This window comes from Podarcis erhardii (assembly GCF_964252035.2).
Source record: "Podarcis erhardii genome assembly, chromosome: 1".
Classification (NCBI taxonomy): Eukaryota; Metazoa; Chordata; class Lepidosauria; order Squamata; family Lacertidae; genus Podarcis; species Podarcis erhardii.
This window is the reverse complement of record NC_138497.1, coordinates 50,664,917-50,682,774: the sequence shown is the minus strand read 5'-3', so window position 1 is coordinate 50,682,774 and position 17,858 is coordinate 50,664,917. Positions and strand designations below refer to the sequence as shown.

Sequence of the window (17,858 nt, the reverse complement as noted above, 5' to 3'; positions counted from 1 at the left end):
AAGACCAACAAGTATTGTTTAAGCTCAAATAATATTTAAAGGAGGTACAAATGGCAATATAAAAGAGGAAATGTGATATGAAGATTCAAATGCGAATGAATGTCAATACCGCTGAAGGAAGTTCAAACTGTACAAGAAAGGATAAACTTCGAATACATTGTATATATAACTGAATTTAATAAAGCTTTTTTTTTTTGAAAAAAAAAAAAAAAAAAAAAAAAAAAAGATAAAGAGTTCTGGAGAACTTAAAAGCTTGCTCACTATTCTTTGACATTTTGGTTGGTTCACATAAAGGTTACTGCCCAGCTGTGGATTCTTGAGTAGTTTGTGCCTTTAATCCCCTATTTCATCTGAATAAAATTATTATCTCTTGTTCAACTATTCCGTTTTTGCTCATTCCCTGTATCATTCATTTGACACTTTTGCACATAGTAATAACACACACATAAAGACATCAGATCCCTTTTATACCTGTCTTGTCTGTGACATGGTTGACTTAATAATTCTCACCTATATTTGCTCCCTGAGAATATGTCAAAACTTCATCTCCACAGTGTGGTGTGGTTGGATGAGACAGCATATTTGTTAGTGTCAAAATATTGTCATTTGGGAACTGGGAAAATGTGATTAGTCTCTCAAGCACAACTTTTAAGATAAGCCAAGTAAATCCTCCATAATAAGTGAGCAACATTTGATTATCTGAACAGACCTTAAAACCGATATATAGGTTTTGAAACCGTATGACTGTCAAATTGAATGAGCTAGGAAAGCACAGGACTCCAGGTTTATATAAGCCATGTAGACTATTCTGAAGTGAACATTGTTTTCTTATTCAGTGAAATGGAAACTGCATCTCTCTCTGTGTGTTTAATGATGCACAAAGCAACCCTTCCTTTAAACAAATAAGGAAATCTGGAATGGGGCAGGGGGAGAGCTCCTGAAGCACAGTGGTCTGCCGGGAATTGCCGGATTGAAGGGAAGAGTTTGAATAGCAGATTCAATCGAGTACCTGGAAAGGAACGACAATGTTGATTGTATCACCCACTTTCTTCATTAAAGTCTGTCGGAGATTGCGTGGCAACCAGATTTTGGGACGCTCTGTGGATCAGAGGATTATGAAGTCAGGGTTTTTCTCCAACTTACTAGATATGTCATATGTATCAGAAAAATTGAAGGTCCACTGCAAGCAATTAAAGTTTGTAGAAATCCAAGAAATTCTGAAAGAAAGCTGTCGTGATCCTACTAGGGATACTCAGTAGCTGAATATGATTCTACATTATTGACTTCAAATGAGTTTGTACCAGTGGCAAATATTGTAATGATATCTGAAAAATAGAAGCCATTGAACCTCTTTATACAGCAGGGCAGAAGTATACAGCCATTATCGTTAAGAGCCATGCAGTTAACATGCATAATCTCCTGTGGGCCACATGGGGCCAAGATGATCACCACCCCTGACTCTTTTCTTTCAGGAGAGGGAAAAGAGAAAGAGAGAGGAGGGTGGGGAGAGGGTTGTTGGTAACAATGTTGACATTCCCCTCCTTACCAGCTGCATGGATTTAGTCAGAGCACCACATATCACCTACCCCTACGATAGGGGACTCTGGGATGTGTTCTAGGGCATGGCTGGCTGCAACACTGGACAGGAGTAATTGATGCTGCAACATTTTGTTGTGGTTTGCAGAGTTGGCTGTCTCCAGTGATTGATGTTTTAGAGCAAGGTGGCTAATTTGCAGGTCTCCAGATTGAACTCCCACCATCCCCAACCACTACTCATGCTGACTAGGAATGATGGGAGTTGGAGTCCAACAACATATAGGATGATCACAGCTGGGAGAATAGGGATAATAATGAGTTGTCTGTTTGCTTCTGACTCACTGAAGGAGGTTCTCTTTATCTGTGGCTGCTACTCTGTCTGGATCCCCCTGCCTTTAAGTAAGTCCTTCTGGGTTTGGGATGCCCTGTGCTTGTAGTTTAATAATAGTGCTCTGGGTCATTCTGGTGTTAATAGAATCCAGGTCTCGTCTTTTAGAACTCCAGACAGAAATAAGGATTGAGAAGTTATATCAGTTGAGCCGTCTTTCTGGGTTCCAGCCAACTGAATTAGACCACTTGTACTCTTGGGCTACAGACAAGGTGATGATTAATGACCGAGATCATGAATGTTCACCAGACTGACAGCCGGCTGTTTGGCCTCACTCCCCTAAGCAACAATCCACACCAAGCATGAAATATCAGAAATAAATGCACAGGAACCTCGCAGGGAGAAGGAGAGCTGTACTGAGGAAGAAAGTAATTTTTAAAAGCTGTGTGCAATTTAAGTATTAATAAATAGGGACACCGGTTTATCGCATATCAGAACCAAAGTTCCGCAGGTTAATACGGATCCATACCCCAGATCTCCAAGAGCTGAGATTTCAGTGATTCTAGTGCTGGCTTTCCCTAGATACTTACGCAAGATCTCTCGGACGGTAACTGGCTCTTTTGTAACAGCTGGCTGACTTGCACCTGCCAGGTTTACAGCAGTGATGCGGAAATTAAGTTTGTCTCCTGTGACCAAATCTTTAACCAGGACAGAGGTGCGCTCAATCAGGCCATGAAGTGCTGGGATCCACTCTGTGGCTGCAAATGCAAGATCACTTACTGTTAGGCAAAGCTTTTCAAGCAGAGGTTTACAGAACTATGCCTGAAGGCACAATCCCAAGCATTTTTACTCATGTTTTCTATTTGTGCTGCTGCTTCATATATTCCAGAATGGTGGCATTCAGCCTTTTGGAATCACAGCTAAAGCTTTTGAAATAACAGCTAAAGCACCCATGGCATCCAGTGCACTCTAAGATACAACAACTTCACAAAACGTTTCAAAGACATGCAAGATTGTGATGATCACAGAAGAAGAAGAAGAAGAAGAAGAAGAAGAAGAAGAAGAAGAAGAAGAAGAAGAGGAGGAGTTTGGATTTGATATCCCGCCTTTCACTCCCTTTAAGGAGTCTCAAAGCGGCTAACATTCTCCTTTCCCTTCCTCCCCCACAACAAACACTTTGTGATGTGAGTGGGGCTGAGAGACTTCAAAGAAGTGTGACTGGCCCAAGGTCACCCAGCAGCTGCATGTGGAGGAGCGGAGACGCAAACCCGGTTCCCCAGATTACGGGACTGCCGCTCTTAACCACTACACCACACTGGCTCTTAGGTAATGGTTAATTCCTTTAAAAGGGAATCTCTGGGGCTTAACCCTACTGGAGAACAATATTTCTGCCCCCGTTAATCTCAGATGTTTGAAGACAGATGCACGTTGCTTTTCATTCTGTACCAATACCATCCTCCATCTGCCCAAGGCTACTGCCTTTCTCAGTTAAAAGCTGGCTAAACTGATTATCCTAGAACCTAGATAACACTCACACCATCCACTTCAAGTACCCTTAAATAGCAGCAGCCTGCCCCTTTTTGCCACCTGAGGCAAAATGGGAATTGCCACCTGCTGCTTCTGCACTGTGCCTCCATATCCAATGCCACCATGCCCTGGCTCTTGATGAACTTGGTAGGAGCTGGGACACTCCTCAAAATATTGCTGCTCGGCTTCTCTGTCTCGGGGTGTGGAAGACAAGTGGCAATGCCGCATGCCAGAATACTGTACCTCTCTCTTGGTGGTATAAGCAGTGGGGCCAGCGTAGCGCCACTGCTTGCACTTTTGCTGCCTCATGGATGGGCAGCTCTGCTTTTAAGCCACTTTAAGACTCATCCTAGGAACTTTCTAGTAAGGCTCTCCTTGCAACTCTAAGCACCGTGGGTTTTTTTAACAGGCTCCACTTCCCACAATCCTTTTGGGGAAACCATGACTGTTAAAGTGGTGACATCCACACCATGCATTTAAAATATGTTTAGAGCATATGGTGCTTTCCACCAATCCTGGGACTGTAGTTTATCTCTCAGAGAAATACAATTCCCAATACCCTTAAGTTACAGTTTCCAGGAGTCATTGGGGGAAGCCTTGGGCTTTTGGTGTATGATGTGTATGTGACAACAATTCTGAAAGCACCAGGGGCTTACTCACATCCTTCTTTACAGTACTCAATGTTGTAGCCATCCAAGCCTCCTGCTCCAATTCGTTCAGGGGGCCTCCACTTCAAAGTAACAGAAGTATCACAAATGTCTTCTACTGTGAAGTGCGTTGGCTCACTTGGAGGAGCTAAACAGAATAGAAAATCCAGAGCCTTTGGGTTATTTTTTAAGTGCTAATAATATATTGTAGCATTAATATTAAAATTATCAAAATGGCGTACAAATGCTTAAAACTTCACAAAATAGAACAAGCAATACAATCTATATCCAGTTAAAATGATTATCATCACAAAATACCTGTCAGAATAAAAATGCTACCTGCGAAGAGAATCCCTGCAACGGATTGTTGACTTCCACAAATGTGGATCATAGTCCTGCATTGTACTTTTGTTGATTTAATATTTATTTACTCCAAAGGATAGCAAGGCTCATATTGGGATACGTGATTGATCTTTTAAGATATGTTCTGTATATCCAGCCTAGAGCTTTATAGGTTAAATTGGGATTGGAAGCTGTTCAGCAGCCAATACAATGTCTACAGGGAAGGACTTATAGACATTAAAGAAAACTTCATCTTTTGCTATCTCCTCTCACTGCTGCTTTCACCAGCTTGGCCAAGCTAGGCCCCTCCCTCCTTGTGAAGGCCATCAATTCCAAACGCCCTGTGAGGAACAGAAGGTTGGATACAAGCAACCTGCTGAGGCCTGTTTGGGAACTGTGAGCAGCCTAAGGCAACACATCCATCTGCTCTTTGAGGGGAGGAGGAGGAGCTATATTTTTACTAAGAACTGGTGCCTTTTCTTTTTCACTTCCAATCCCATTTCTGTAAACCTGAAGTCAGGGAGCCTTTTTCCACTGAATACTGGAGTAAGAACGTGAGAAGAGCAATGAGATCGGATCAATGGCCCAACTTGCCCAGCATCCTGATCTCACAGTGGCCAACCAGATACATATGGGTGTTTTGGAAACCCAAAAGCAGGACTTTAATTTGCTTCATTGTCTTTTAAAGTCATCCATTTCAGGGGGTATCACCACTTTACCACTTGTGGGAGCAATTAAAAATCATTAAACAAAGAAACAAAACAAATCAATGTTGTTGGTGATTGGTTCCTGTCAGGAGCAAGGCTACTGCATTCTGCACTAATTGCAGTTTCTAAACAGTCCCACAATAGCCAGTCCTTGCAGTCATGAATTCATAGCTGCTAAACAAATGATGTGGCAATTACTAATCTTCAAAGTGAGATATTAGGAGGGAAAAGGCATTAGCAAGAGATTAGAAAACATCATTCTCTAGAATGAATTCTTGTGACACAAAGGTTTTCTGCTAAATTTATAACTGAATGAGACACTAAGCTTCTGCTTGAATGGCTCTTGATGAATGCATTTCAGACAAAATTAAAATATTGGCAAAATGATATGGATATATAATAGGCACAAGAGCAGTATATATAAATGGCCTTACAATTTTTTTTCACATTTATCCTATTTCAAAAAGATATTAGGATTGTTTTTGTGTACACTGCTTAAAATGCAAATAAGTGGTATAGAAATGCTGTAGGTTATAGCATAAGACTTCATAATTAAGCAAAATAGCATAAAAAGAACTAGATGTACCCTAATTACAAATAGCGATTTACTGCATATTTCTGTACCTCACAACTAGCAAATGGCCACTAACTAGACCTCGATGCCTTATGCAGCCAACAAAGAATATAAATACAAGGCAGCTGTTGTCCTAGTGCTATAGGTCCTGAATTCAGTAGATGCACAGCAAAAGTGCACATCAGTTGGTAGTAGGAATTCTGCTAAGTTAGGGGAATGCCAATCTCCTGCTAGTTTTTGGTCTAAGACAGGGAATACAGTATTCAGTTTTTGAACTCACTTTGAGGGTACATTGATGAGACCAGTGAAATTCAGTATGCATGGGCCCCAGGTATGACACCAGTAGGATCCATAAGTCCTAATGGATCTACAATAATTTCTGTGTGGTATGTGGAAAACCCCATAGTTCCTATATGCAGTGCTCATCTGTCTGCTCTTGGCCACAGTAGCCCGGGGAGAAGAGTGTTCATGTGTGAACACTGGGAGGGGAACATTTTTCCTCCTGAGGACCTTGGTAAAATGCTGCCCTGTGTGAGGCCATTTGACACCTTCCCACCAGCCCTTACTGTGTTGGCTTAAGCTGGGCATTGGGAAGGAGGTGCTGAACTCTACCAGGGTCCTAGAGTCCTCCTTCCACATTCCCAAAACCCAGTAAGCTCTTGCCTGGCTTTGGGAAGGAGACAGAATTCTAGGACCCTGTCAGAGCTGCTACATCTCCTTCCCAAAGCCAGACAAGTGCTTACTGGGCTTTGAGAAGGCGCCTTCCTTGGCTGCACACCTGGTGCAACCATGCAACTCACATTGCCCTAAATCCGCCTCTGCCTCCAAAAGCCAGTGGTGGGTGAGGCCAGAGACAAAAATAAGTGGAGAAACAAATATAAATGTATACAGTACAGCAGTTTTGAAACTCACCCACTCCACTGTACCCTCCATCCAGACAAGAGGCATTATAAGAGTTTAAGGATTTCATCCAGACAAAAACACTTGGGGTGCAAAGCAGGGGCAATGAGGGGTGCAGGCTGGGGAGTATTGCAAAGGCCTGGAGGATCACCAGACCTCCAGATCCAAGGTTCCTCACCCCTGACACAGGGGGACTCCAGAGTCTATCCTAATTTGTGTAAATGCATATGTGTGAAAGAGTGAAAACACTATGTGAGTTTTGTGTCTGTAATTCCAGAATATGTAGGACAGGGTACAGCAGATATTTGGGTTACATACAGTATAGGACTATCCAAATATTATAGTATACCAACTATATATATATACCAACTATACAAATTCACATTTGGGTCAGTGGGTCAGTTTGGAGAAGTTCAAGATTATTACCTACATGGTCAGAATTGGTATTTGCCCTTTTGAAAAGTTTCCCTGTATCTAAAGATGCTGTGAATTTAAGAAGTACCATTTCCACCCTTCAGATTCCACTGTGCAAAACCAAGCTGTTCTGCTCCTTGACAAAACATTTCACAAAGACTGCAAAGGGCCTATCTCTGCATGTAGTGACAGATACTCAGTCATTTTGGTTCATTTTCACATCATTTAGATTCTGTGTATTAGAAAAAATAACAATACCTGAAGTAATTTTTTCCCCATGCCATGTGTGTGGTTATCATAAGCCAGGGAAAGCTGTGGTATTTAAACACATTGTGTGCATTATTTTAAATATTTCAAAAATACAGAATGTTCCCTACCACATAACACCATTTAAAAAATAAATAAATATCACATAGCAGATGGAGAACCTAATGTTAGCATCCCACATCATCCTGCTGCAACATTTTACTCACTTCTTAAACTATAATTAAAGCCAAACATTCAAAACAGTCTTTAAAAGCATGTGCATCACACATAGGAGTATGGGTGGATTACCACATGACGCATGTTACAGACCAGTGCCTCATCTCCATAGCTGTAGGATGGAGCCTTATTTCTAATCAAGTATATAATTTCTTATTGCAAGAAAACCCTGAACCTTTTAGTTCACTTGATTCCTGTAGAGGTTCTTGTCTTTCTTCGCTCTGCACAGCCCAACTGTTGAGTGTTGGCTGAAGATCAGAATTAACCACCTCCTCCTGCTCTTTCTCGTTCTCTGTTGGCCCGTTGCTGGGATTTTGTAGTGGCACATTCTTTTCTTCACAAAACTCATCCCCTTCCTTATGGTCTTCTGTGAGTTGAACCACCACTTTAGTCATTTCTGTTGCTGCTCTACCTCAGGCGCTCAGATTGCTCTTTCCTCCCTCAAAGACTCCCACAGTTTGCTTTTAGTTCAGGGACTGATAGAAACACCGTGGGGTCATCATGATTATTTATAGAAAATAATTCCATGGATATTTTCTTAATCAGCTATCCTTGCAGCTCCGCAGGGGGTGGGAGTAATGAAGCACTGGGTGGGATACGGTGATATTTGCACCCATAAGGGAATGGGGGAAGCTGAGAGGCAATGGGAGGTCACTGTCAATTAGTTCCCCTCTCTCACCGAGACCCAGCTTGCCTCTCACACCTCTAATTTTAACAGTTAGAAATTCATCAGCGATTTCATGAAATTGGAACCTTGCTACTCCCATTTGTGAAGAGGGTTTAAGAAAAAGGTTAGAAAAGATAAAACAGATCAAGAAGGAGCCACTTGTCTTACAAATATGGACTCTGTGTCCCCACTGAGTGGAGAAAGAGAAGGTAATTGTGTGCCCATGTGTCTCTTCATCTCCTTTGGATGTTTGAGAAGTAACACAATGTGTGTTGACACTCACCAATTGGCATGAAGGGCTGTGAGGCAGCACTGGGCCGGGACATACCAACCGAGTTGACGGCGTAAATTCGCATCTCATACACAACTCCTTCAATCATTCTCTTCGCTTCATATGACAGGTCCTTTAGAAGGTCAAAGTTCAGCCTCATCCACCTGTAGCTCTTTTTCTTCTTCCTTTCTAAGATGTAGCCTACAAAGTGAAAAGAGACACCACAGATCGAGAGCCTGTTCTACAAGAGACACAAATACGGCCATTTTGCTTTTACTGCACAGAAACTCCCAAAGCAGACTCTATTTTACCAAATTTACATTTCAGAGCTTCTCCCATTTAGTTGCTCTGTACATAGGTTAAGGGAAGCAGTAAATTAAAGAATATTTTGCTGCTCAATCACCTGCCCTTTAGCTAATTACACAATCAATTCCATTTAAGTGTGTGGTATTAATCCACACTAACATTTCCACAAGCCAGCCTTGTACTAGGGAATTCTCCATCCCTCTCCTTGCTGTATCCCTGTTGCAATCCCTGAAAAGCATCTTCTATTGATCAGGGTATCCTCAGCAACATCACAGGGTGTGGTGTGGTGGATAACGACTGGAAGAGGGGTGGAAAATTCTTTCGTATGAATTTTTCTCTGCTTGTGCTAGGTTGGGTGTACCCCAATTTTATACTACAAAAATATACAAGTTTATGCCATTTTTATTGAACGAACAAAGAACAAGATAACTTGCCATTTAATAAGAAAACAAGGAGAAAGTAACATGGTTAGAAGGAAAGACCATCTTTAATATTTTCTCCTTCGTTCCCTGCTAGTTATTAAGACAGGCATAGGCAAACTCAGCCTGCCAGATGTTTTGGGACTACAACTCCCACCATCCCTAGCTAACAGGATGGGTCAGGGATGATGGGAGTTGTAGTCCCAAAACATCTGGAGGGCCAAGTTTGCCTATGCCTGTCTTAAGATAATAAGCTTTGCCTTTAACTCACAGCCTTATAGATTTAACAATTGCTCTGGTTTATTAATCCATTTCAGATTTATTTGCTTAATCTACTGGCATGAAACTGGATCCTAAAATTGTTTACTCAGAAATGTCCCTCTGTTTTCCATGAGGCTTACTCCCAGGTAAGCATGCCTAGGACTGTACCCTGAACCAACTAAAGCCTGATCCCTAGAATGGATACAGCTTAAACCTTGTATGGACTATTTTACATCCACTCTGGATCCCAGTAACAACCGCTCTCCTATCCTGCCTACTGTGCTAAGTTCAGCTGTTCGCCAAAATGCGACGATAGCATTCTGTGAAAGAGAATCAACACTGTTAATCTCACTTTTCGGAAATGCTGACGACATTTTATAAAACGAATACCTCTGAGGCATTTTAGCCGCCTTACAACGATTCTGGGAAAGGACTAGCTTCTTAAGGAGAGTTGAACTGAAGGAAACTCTAGTGATCACAGATGGACTAACAACTTAGAATAGCCACTCATCACTTGTCAAGAATATGGCTCAAGGGACCAAACTCTACAACAAGCTCAAGTACCAGATCTTTCTTTACATTTACTGCAACAAATCTATTACAGGACCTAATAACGTCAACAAGATTATTAAGTGCTCACTCACCTGCACATCTTCTAAAATAATATATGACATCAGCCACCAGCCCAATTAGGTCAGTGCTTAATTAACAGTGCAATTCTATACACGTTTACCGAGAAGTAAATTCAATGAAGTTCACTTGCCTCAGAGATATGCTTTGGGCATTAAAAATAGAACCACACAGAAAGCAGTGGGGGAATGTTTCAGTCTACTAGGACACACTCAAACTTTGATTTAAGGGTAGCCATTTCCATGTCTAATTACAGCAAGAAGACACAGAACTGAAGATTACGAATGAATTTGATAACAGGTGGTCGTCGTATAGTGCAACTTGACACATTATTACTTAGAAGTATCTCACTCAGAAGAGAGTGGCATGGTGGGGTGCTGCTGAAGGCCCACCCTTCTGACAACATCACAGCTAGTTACCTGGATGAGGTAAGGGTAAGGCAAACTCAGTGGTGAACTCATGCCTGCCCTGACCCTACAGTCCTGGTAAGTGGTAGCAACACTGCTGCTGGGAGAAAAGCTCTATGGCACCACCCTATCATGCTCACCACCCCTGATCCCACTGTGTTCAATGGGGCTTACTCCTTAGCAAGCGTATTTAGGGTTACAGCCACTTTCTATAGATGATGTTAACAACACCTTTTACTATGGATCAGGGCTTTTTTTTTTTTTAGCCAGAACTTTCTGGAACTCAGTTCTGGCACCTCTCAGGCAGGTGCTATTGCCATTATAAGAGAACAAGGGAGGTGTTCATGGTGAGTTTTCTTTTTCTAGAAAAATAGCGCTGGTTGATATGATATAATAAGTGAAAAAGAGGAACTTGAATGTACATAATAAATCCTTATGGAATTTACAAATACACCTCTCCCTCATTCTCACAAACCACATATACAAGCTCACCACGTCCACATACAGATCACACATCCATATCTCCCCCTCTCCCCCCACATGCCACATACACATATCTCCCTACTCCACCCTCCCCTCACACACACCTTGAGCATCCACACTCAAATGCAGAGAAATTTTCCACAGGTGAAAGAAGTACTTGCTATTCCCAGATAAAAATCCATCTCTCCCCCAAATCCCCACAAAATACATGAAGGCCACCAACTTTGCACCCATGGACACAGGGTTGGTGATCCCTATCCCATTAAAACCAGGTAGCCATTGTAAAATAGCACTTTTGTGGGGCTTTGGCTAACATTTCACCCAAAGTTTGGCAGTGGTTTCAACGGCTGAACCATGCCAGCAGTGTGTGTCCTTTAACTTCAGCTGGTTCTGGTAACAGTTTCATCCTGTCCTTCTATCTTGATACTTGATATTCCCATTAGTGACCTTGTTCAAGGGTATTCCATTGAATGTGCCCCAGAGTGAGAGCAGCTTTGCACATTGCAGCACTGCCAGAGGAAGTAGAAGTGGCCTGAGCTTCCTCTTTGTGTGTTTCCTGAACAACAGCTGAAATTGGGAGAAATCGGCAGATGTTTATGTGGAGCACATGCTTATCAGTAGTCCAGGTTTCCACTTTGAGCACCCCTGAGGAAGATGCAAAAACTACCTATTAGCCTATCTGCAACTGAGCCACCTTCAAATATTGTTATTAACATATAATGCCTTTAACTACTCAGGCCTGGATACCTGGGGCCTTGCCTCGTACAGACATGTTCAGTCAACATTATCAGAGGATGCCTTGTTTGTTGTGCTATGATGGACTGACTGCTATCTAGCAGCAATGCAAGCAATGCAGAGGCAAACCTTTATTGCAGTGATGCCTCTGGAATGCTACCCAGGAGGCACCAACTTTGGCGTATTTCAGATGCTTATTAGAAACTTACTGCTTGGTGATGTACGCACGTTCATATTCTGAATAATTTTACTTGTTACTGCCTGTAGATATTTGCAGACAGGAATTGTGTTAGAGCAGGGGTCAGCATACCATTTCAGCAGGGGGCCAGTCCACTGTCCCTCAGACCATGTGAGGGGCCGGACTATATATTATTTTTTTTGGCGGGGTGGGGGAATGAACGAATTTCTATGCCCCACAAATAACCCAGAGATGCATTTTAAATAAAAGGACCCATTCTATTCATGTAAAAACATGCTGATTCCTGGACCGTCCGCAGGCTGGATTTAGAAGACAATTGGGCCGGATTCGGCCCCTGGGCCTTAGTTTGCCTACCCATGCGTTAGAGTTTCAACTCTTCTTCTTCCAAACCAATTCAAGGTTTGTTTGTTTTTATAGCAAGCGAGCTAAAAATTGATTAAATAGAATAAATAAAACACAGTTCCCACTCCAGGTGGTCCACAGGAAGCAAGACTCACTCCCCACAAATCTTCTTTCAGCGCTGGTGGGGTATTTAGTAAACCACCCTTTCAAGAAATAGCAGTAATGCCCATATTGTCCTCAAAATGACAGAAAAACGAGATAGATGGGAAATCAAAGAGATAATTGAGGAACTTTTGCCTATTTCACAGTGTCATGATTATATTGTAAAATATAACAATTCACAGTACAAATGTGTTTCTAGGATTGTACAGAAAATCCTTCTCATTCTTGATACAGCCTTGGCCCAATATACCTGAAGGAGCGTTTCCACCCCCATCGTTCAGCCTGGACACTGAGGTCCAGCTCCGAGAGCCTTTTGGCAGTTCCCTCACTACGAGAAGTGAGGTTACAGGGAACCAGACAGAGGGCCTTCTCAGTAGTGGCGCCTGCCCTGTGGAATGCCCTCCCATCAGATGTCAAGGAAATAAACAACTACCTGACTTTTAGAAGACATCAGAAGGCAGCCCTGTTTAGGGAAGTTTTTAATGTTTGATGGTTTATTGTGTTTTTAATATTCTGTTGGGAGCTGACCAGAGTGGCTGGGGAAAACAAGGCAGATGGGTGGGGTATAAATAACAAATTACTACTACTACTACTACTACTATCATTACTATCATCATCATCATCCTTCAGGTGATGTTTTCACTATAGCAATTCTTACCCAGTACTGGCTGTCCTCCATCATACTTTGGAGGCTGCCACTGCACTGTACAGTTATCTTCACCAACATTAGTGATTTCGGGAGCCTCAGGAGGGTCAGGTACATCTGGAGAAAGAAAGAGAGGTAACAAGATTGCCTGTTTCCTTCAAAACACGCATGCACACCGTATTTCTATTGCTAGTGTTTAATTCACCACAGAATCTATTCCTATGGAACTTGCTGTCACAAGATGTAGTAACAGCCACCAGGTTTAAGAGGGGATAACACAAATTCAGAGAGGGTGAGGCTATCAATGGCTACTGGCCATGATAGCTATACACAGCTTGTGAGGGTTATGCCTGCCAATATAAGGCTACATGCATGTGCACCACACATTTAAGGCACATGGCTTTAAACAAAGAATCCTGGGAACTGTAGTTTCTTAAGGGTCCTGGGAATGGTAGTTCTGTGGGGGGTTAAAACAGTTTCCAGGATTCCTTGGGGGAAGTGATATGTTTTAAATATATAGCATATACACAGCTTCAGTTGCTGGGGAACACAAAGAGGAAAGGGCTATTGCATGCAAGTCCTGCTTATAGGTTTCCTAGAGGCATCCAGTTGGCCACTGTGGGGAAGTGGATGGTAAACAGACCTTTGATCCGATCCAGCAGGGCTCTTCTGACGATTCAGTATTCCCTATTCACACAACCACATTTACTCCTTCATTTTAGAGGTTCCCATATGAATGTGCTGTAACCCTATTTATGATTCTAACAAACTGCATAAAGCTCCCTCTTTGTTGCAGGAAGCATTCTTCGTCTTGAAGCATTTGTCATTGCAACTTTTATCTAAAGAGTCTAACATTAAGTAGCTTTTTCATTTCAAAGAAAGTGTGACCTCCTGATAAAACAAATACATGAATTGCACAGCTGATTTTGGGATAAATTCGAGTATGATATATTGCTTGGTCAACAGGGCAAAGCCACATCTCTGAAGCAATTAATGAATGAAGGAATGAAGGAAACAAGAGAAAGACAGAGACAGTGAATCTCATCTAAAAACTCAGTTTTCTCATATCTCTTCTCCTCCTAAGTCACAGAGAGAGGGCAACATCCATTTAAGAAGGTCACTGTGCTTCATGTTGTGTTTAGACAATGAAGACAACTACTTATTAGGGCTGCACTGATCAGCTAATCTGTCCATGAATCCTTTTGATTGACTATACTACCAGATGGCAAGTTTCCCCCCCTTTCACTCTGCCTGCTATGTGGCACACTTGGGAGTCCTACTTGCCACAGTAGGCCAGAGGGACATTGGCAGGAGAAAGATCATCTGCAGGGTCTCCTGCTCCATTGGAAAATGTATTATTCTATCAATGGTTGTGACTGCGTGTTAGGCTGGCAGAGAGAAGACTTGGCTCACTTGTACCAGGCTTTAGAAAGTGCCCATCTGCCTTGCTTACCAATCACTTTGACGGTGATATCAGCTGTATCTTCCCCTGCTGGGTTCTTAAGCGTAACTCTGTAGACTCCCTCGTCTTCCTTCTCAGCTCCTTCAATGGTGAACACACAATGGTCTTCATACATCTCTACACGGACTCGGCCTTCAGAATCAGAGAAGACCTGTGAGCAGTTATGGGTTGAAAGGTTGTTTTGTTATGTTGCTTCTGCTCTTAGACCGAGGTAAAGTTCGCAAACCGGGACACTACTTCCGGTTTTGCAGAGTAAACCAAATAGTTCATAAACAGGGCTGTTCTTAAACCGAGGTACCACTGTATGTGTCATTGATCTGCACTGGGAACAGATTGAGCCACTTGTACTTCCTCCCTCACCAGCAGAGATCTGGGAAGACCAAATAGTTCCTGGTAGTAGACCTTAACTGATCCACACTGGATTTCGATGGGTGACTATAGACACTCCCTCCCTAGTCATCACAATGTGATTTTGGATGGATGGAGTTCTGAAACACTTTCTGGTTTTGTTCTTTGGTTTCCCTATGCCCAGTTTTAGAAAGGGCTCAGAGGGATTCTGCTCTAGTACTCTTCTAATGCCAGTGTGAGATTACTGCCACTCCACAGATCCTTGCACACAGCAGCAGGCTGTATACACATGATTCTCTGCTCCCTCCCTCCCTCCCTCTCTCTCTCCACAAGGATCTCTGCACATTTAGCTGTGGAACAGATAACTTACAGGGCTGGCAGCCCTGTAAGTTTAGAAGGGTTGCTCAAGTTCAAAAACTCTGAGTCCAAAGAGAGACAGATTTCAAGAAAATACCTTAAACAAATATTTTAAAATAGCAATTTATTATGCAAGAGATGAGCTTTCCTATTTTCTCCAGCATTGTTAATTACTGAATTCATGACAGAGTCACCAAGACTCTTTATTAAGGACCAGATATCTCTGTTCGACTGGTTGAAGAACAAAGAACTTGCCTTGTTGTCGTTATTTAAATCTCCACCTGTGCCTGTAATATCTTTGGATGGGTCACTTAGCAGCACTAGCTCGTTGTTCTGGAAGAGACACAAAACACAGGAAGAGTGGGGAAACATCTGGAAGGCACCATGTTGTCTAGGAGATATAAGCAAGGAGATACACAATTTCTCCCCCATGAAGTACAATGGCAAAAGGAAGGGTAGCTAATTCCACTTCTCTCTGCAGTGATTGCTATAAGAGTCTCCCTTCAGGTTTTAAAAAAGCAGCAAGCCTGGTGCCATATGAAGTTACCATCTACTGAATCAGGCCATTGGCTTATCCAGCTCAGTCTTCCTTCTAACAAACCACAGCTTTTCAAGATGGAGGTCTTTTGTGGCATTAGTATCTGAGACCCTTTGAGCAACAGAATCCGTTCCAGAAGACTGTTTGGCTTCCGAAACGTTTGAAAACCGAAGATCAAAGGGTGGTCAGCAAAATCCATTGGAAAAATGGAGAAACGGGCCTTAGAAGCTGTTCAACTTCTGAGGCGCGTTTGAAAATGGAAGCATTCACTTCCGGGTTGTTGGCATTCAGGTTCTGAATTGTTCGTCAGCAGAGACATCCGAGAACTGAGGTTCCACTGTATAAGGAAAGGAAATTAAAAAAGAAAGAATAATAATTAAAGAAAGCTGAATAGAAAATAAAGGTTGGATGTAAGGAATTAAACCATGCAGAATCTCCTTTAAATGGCCCAATATTTTAAATAAATAAATAAATAAACATTGAACTAGCAGGTTCTGTGTGGGTTTGACAAGTCACATATCAGAATTCCCCCCAAAATGTTCTAGGGCTTAAATAAAACCACATGTTCTGAAGATGTGCAGAAAAGAATTGTGGTGTCAAAAACTGTTCCCCAGTTCACGAAAGACCTGTAAAGAATGGGAAATAACTGCCATATACCCCCTCCTCTTATTCACCTTAAGCATGTGCAAGTTCTAATAATGTCCACTTGAAACAATGTGGGGGCCAAGATGAGATAAATGCTGACAGCTGGAAGTGTCTGGCCTTGCCAACAAGCAAGCGGGAAAAGCCTGTGGAAGGAAGACCCTCAGGAGGTGGGTTGGACCCTCAAAGCAACTGCCACAGAAGGAGCATTTCTCCCCATTCCATGACCACACACCTTGTTTGACAGCATCAGGATTTCAAAGGGATAGAGAAGCCCAGTTGGTAATAAGGGCCACAAGAGGTCAGCCTTGCACTACACAAATAGAAATGTTAAAAAATGAGAGGGCCTTCAGAATCTTAGGAGATTCCATTCCATTTTCTCCCATTACTCTGTGGTCCAGAATATTCCTTTGAACTTCCTGCAGTTTTTCCAAACACATAATGCTGGGTGTTTTACTTTATAGTCCTAAATCTCCTTCCAAGTCTCATTGAGGGTAAGTCTTCTGCATTTTATAAATTCACACAAGCAATCGAAGCTCGCAGCATCCTTGTTCTTCAGATGAGCGCTATACGGAAAAGTCTAGCAGAACTGCTGTCAAGATGCTTCAAAAAGGAAATGGTCCACAAGAAGAAATGGGATTCTAAAGATTTCTATACGCAGTGAAACCCCAGGGGAAGGGGTTCTGCATGCAAAAGACTTCGTGTTCAATCTCTGACTTCACTGGGTAGGGCTGGGAGAAACCCCTGTCTGAAACCCTGGAGAGCAAACATTGGGATGGATCAATGGCCTGACTCAAAAGGAAGGAAGGAAGGAAGGAAGGAAGGAAGGAAGGATATATATATGATCATTCCCTCATAGATTGATCTTCCATTGTTGAGTAACTGTTTGGATTAGTCACAAGAAGCAATGATCCATGATAAATGATCAAAACATAAACAGTAGCATTTCCACGTGTTCATCAGATGGGAGATAAGTGCAATGAACATAAATGTGGGAACACATCCACTATCACAAGGGGACTTGACCTTGTTGCTTGGACTGCTATCCTCAACAAACTCAGAACTGAAGCTGCTTTGACCATTTTGAGGTTGCCTTTTTTTAAAGTGCTTACTGGGAATGGTAAATGTTATATATATTTTATTTTAGAACACACATTAAAGTCAATATCTTTTAAAGTAACTATTTCTTTTTATTTTATTAATCCAGTTATAATTCTGAAATAAAATAAGGCATAAGAACATACGTGCTTGAGCTGAACCATCTTGGACACGGTGACATTTTTACCTTGTTTACTTTCTGCCAGATCACTGTGGGTACTGGATCTCCTGATATGGGTACATCAAGTCTCAACTTGTTTCCAGCCACCACAATTATGGTGTCAGGAGACTGGCCCATGCAGTCCAGGCGGATTTTGGGAGGTTCTGCAGCAAAAGCATAAAGGCAAAGAAGAATTTTCTAGCATTACTGCGGATTACTCAAAGATTCAATTTTATTTTGCCTTTCTCCCATTTCACTGACTTGTGA

The 17,858-nt window shown here is 42.1% G+C and overlaps 1 protein-coding gene across 1 annotated transcript in view; it reads right to left on the bottom strand.

Annotated features, from left to right (window-relative positions):
* Positions 1 to 17,858, bottom strand: part of MYBPC3 (myosin binding protein C3) — a 76,472-nt gene that overhangs the window by 16,968 nt on the left and 41,646 nt on the right. The window contains exons 19-26 of the mRNA XM_081856565.1: positions 17,619 to 17,755; positions 15,409 to 15,486; positions 14,440 to 14,599; positions 12,999 to 13,103; positions 8,409 to 8,597; positions 4,052 to 4,186; positions 2,455 to 2,622; positions 1,010 to 1,098 (exon numbers count right to left, since the gene is read on the bottom strand). Of these exons, the coding sequence (XP_081712691.1) occupies positions 1,010 to 1,098; positions 2,455 to 2,622; positions 4,052 to 4,186; positions 8,409 to 8,597; positions 12,999 to 13,103; positions 14,440 to 14,599; positions 15,409 to 15,486; positions 17,619 to 17,755 (1,061 nt within the window). The remainder of the gene's footprint in view (positions 1 to 1,009; positions 1,099 to 2,454; positions 2,623 to 4,051; positions 4,187 to 8,408; positions 8,598 to 12,998; positions 13,104 to 14,439; positions 14,600 to 15,408; positions 15,487 to 17,618; positions 17,756 to 17,858) is intronic.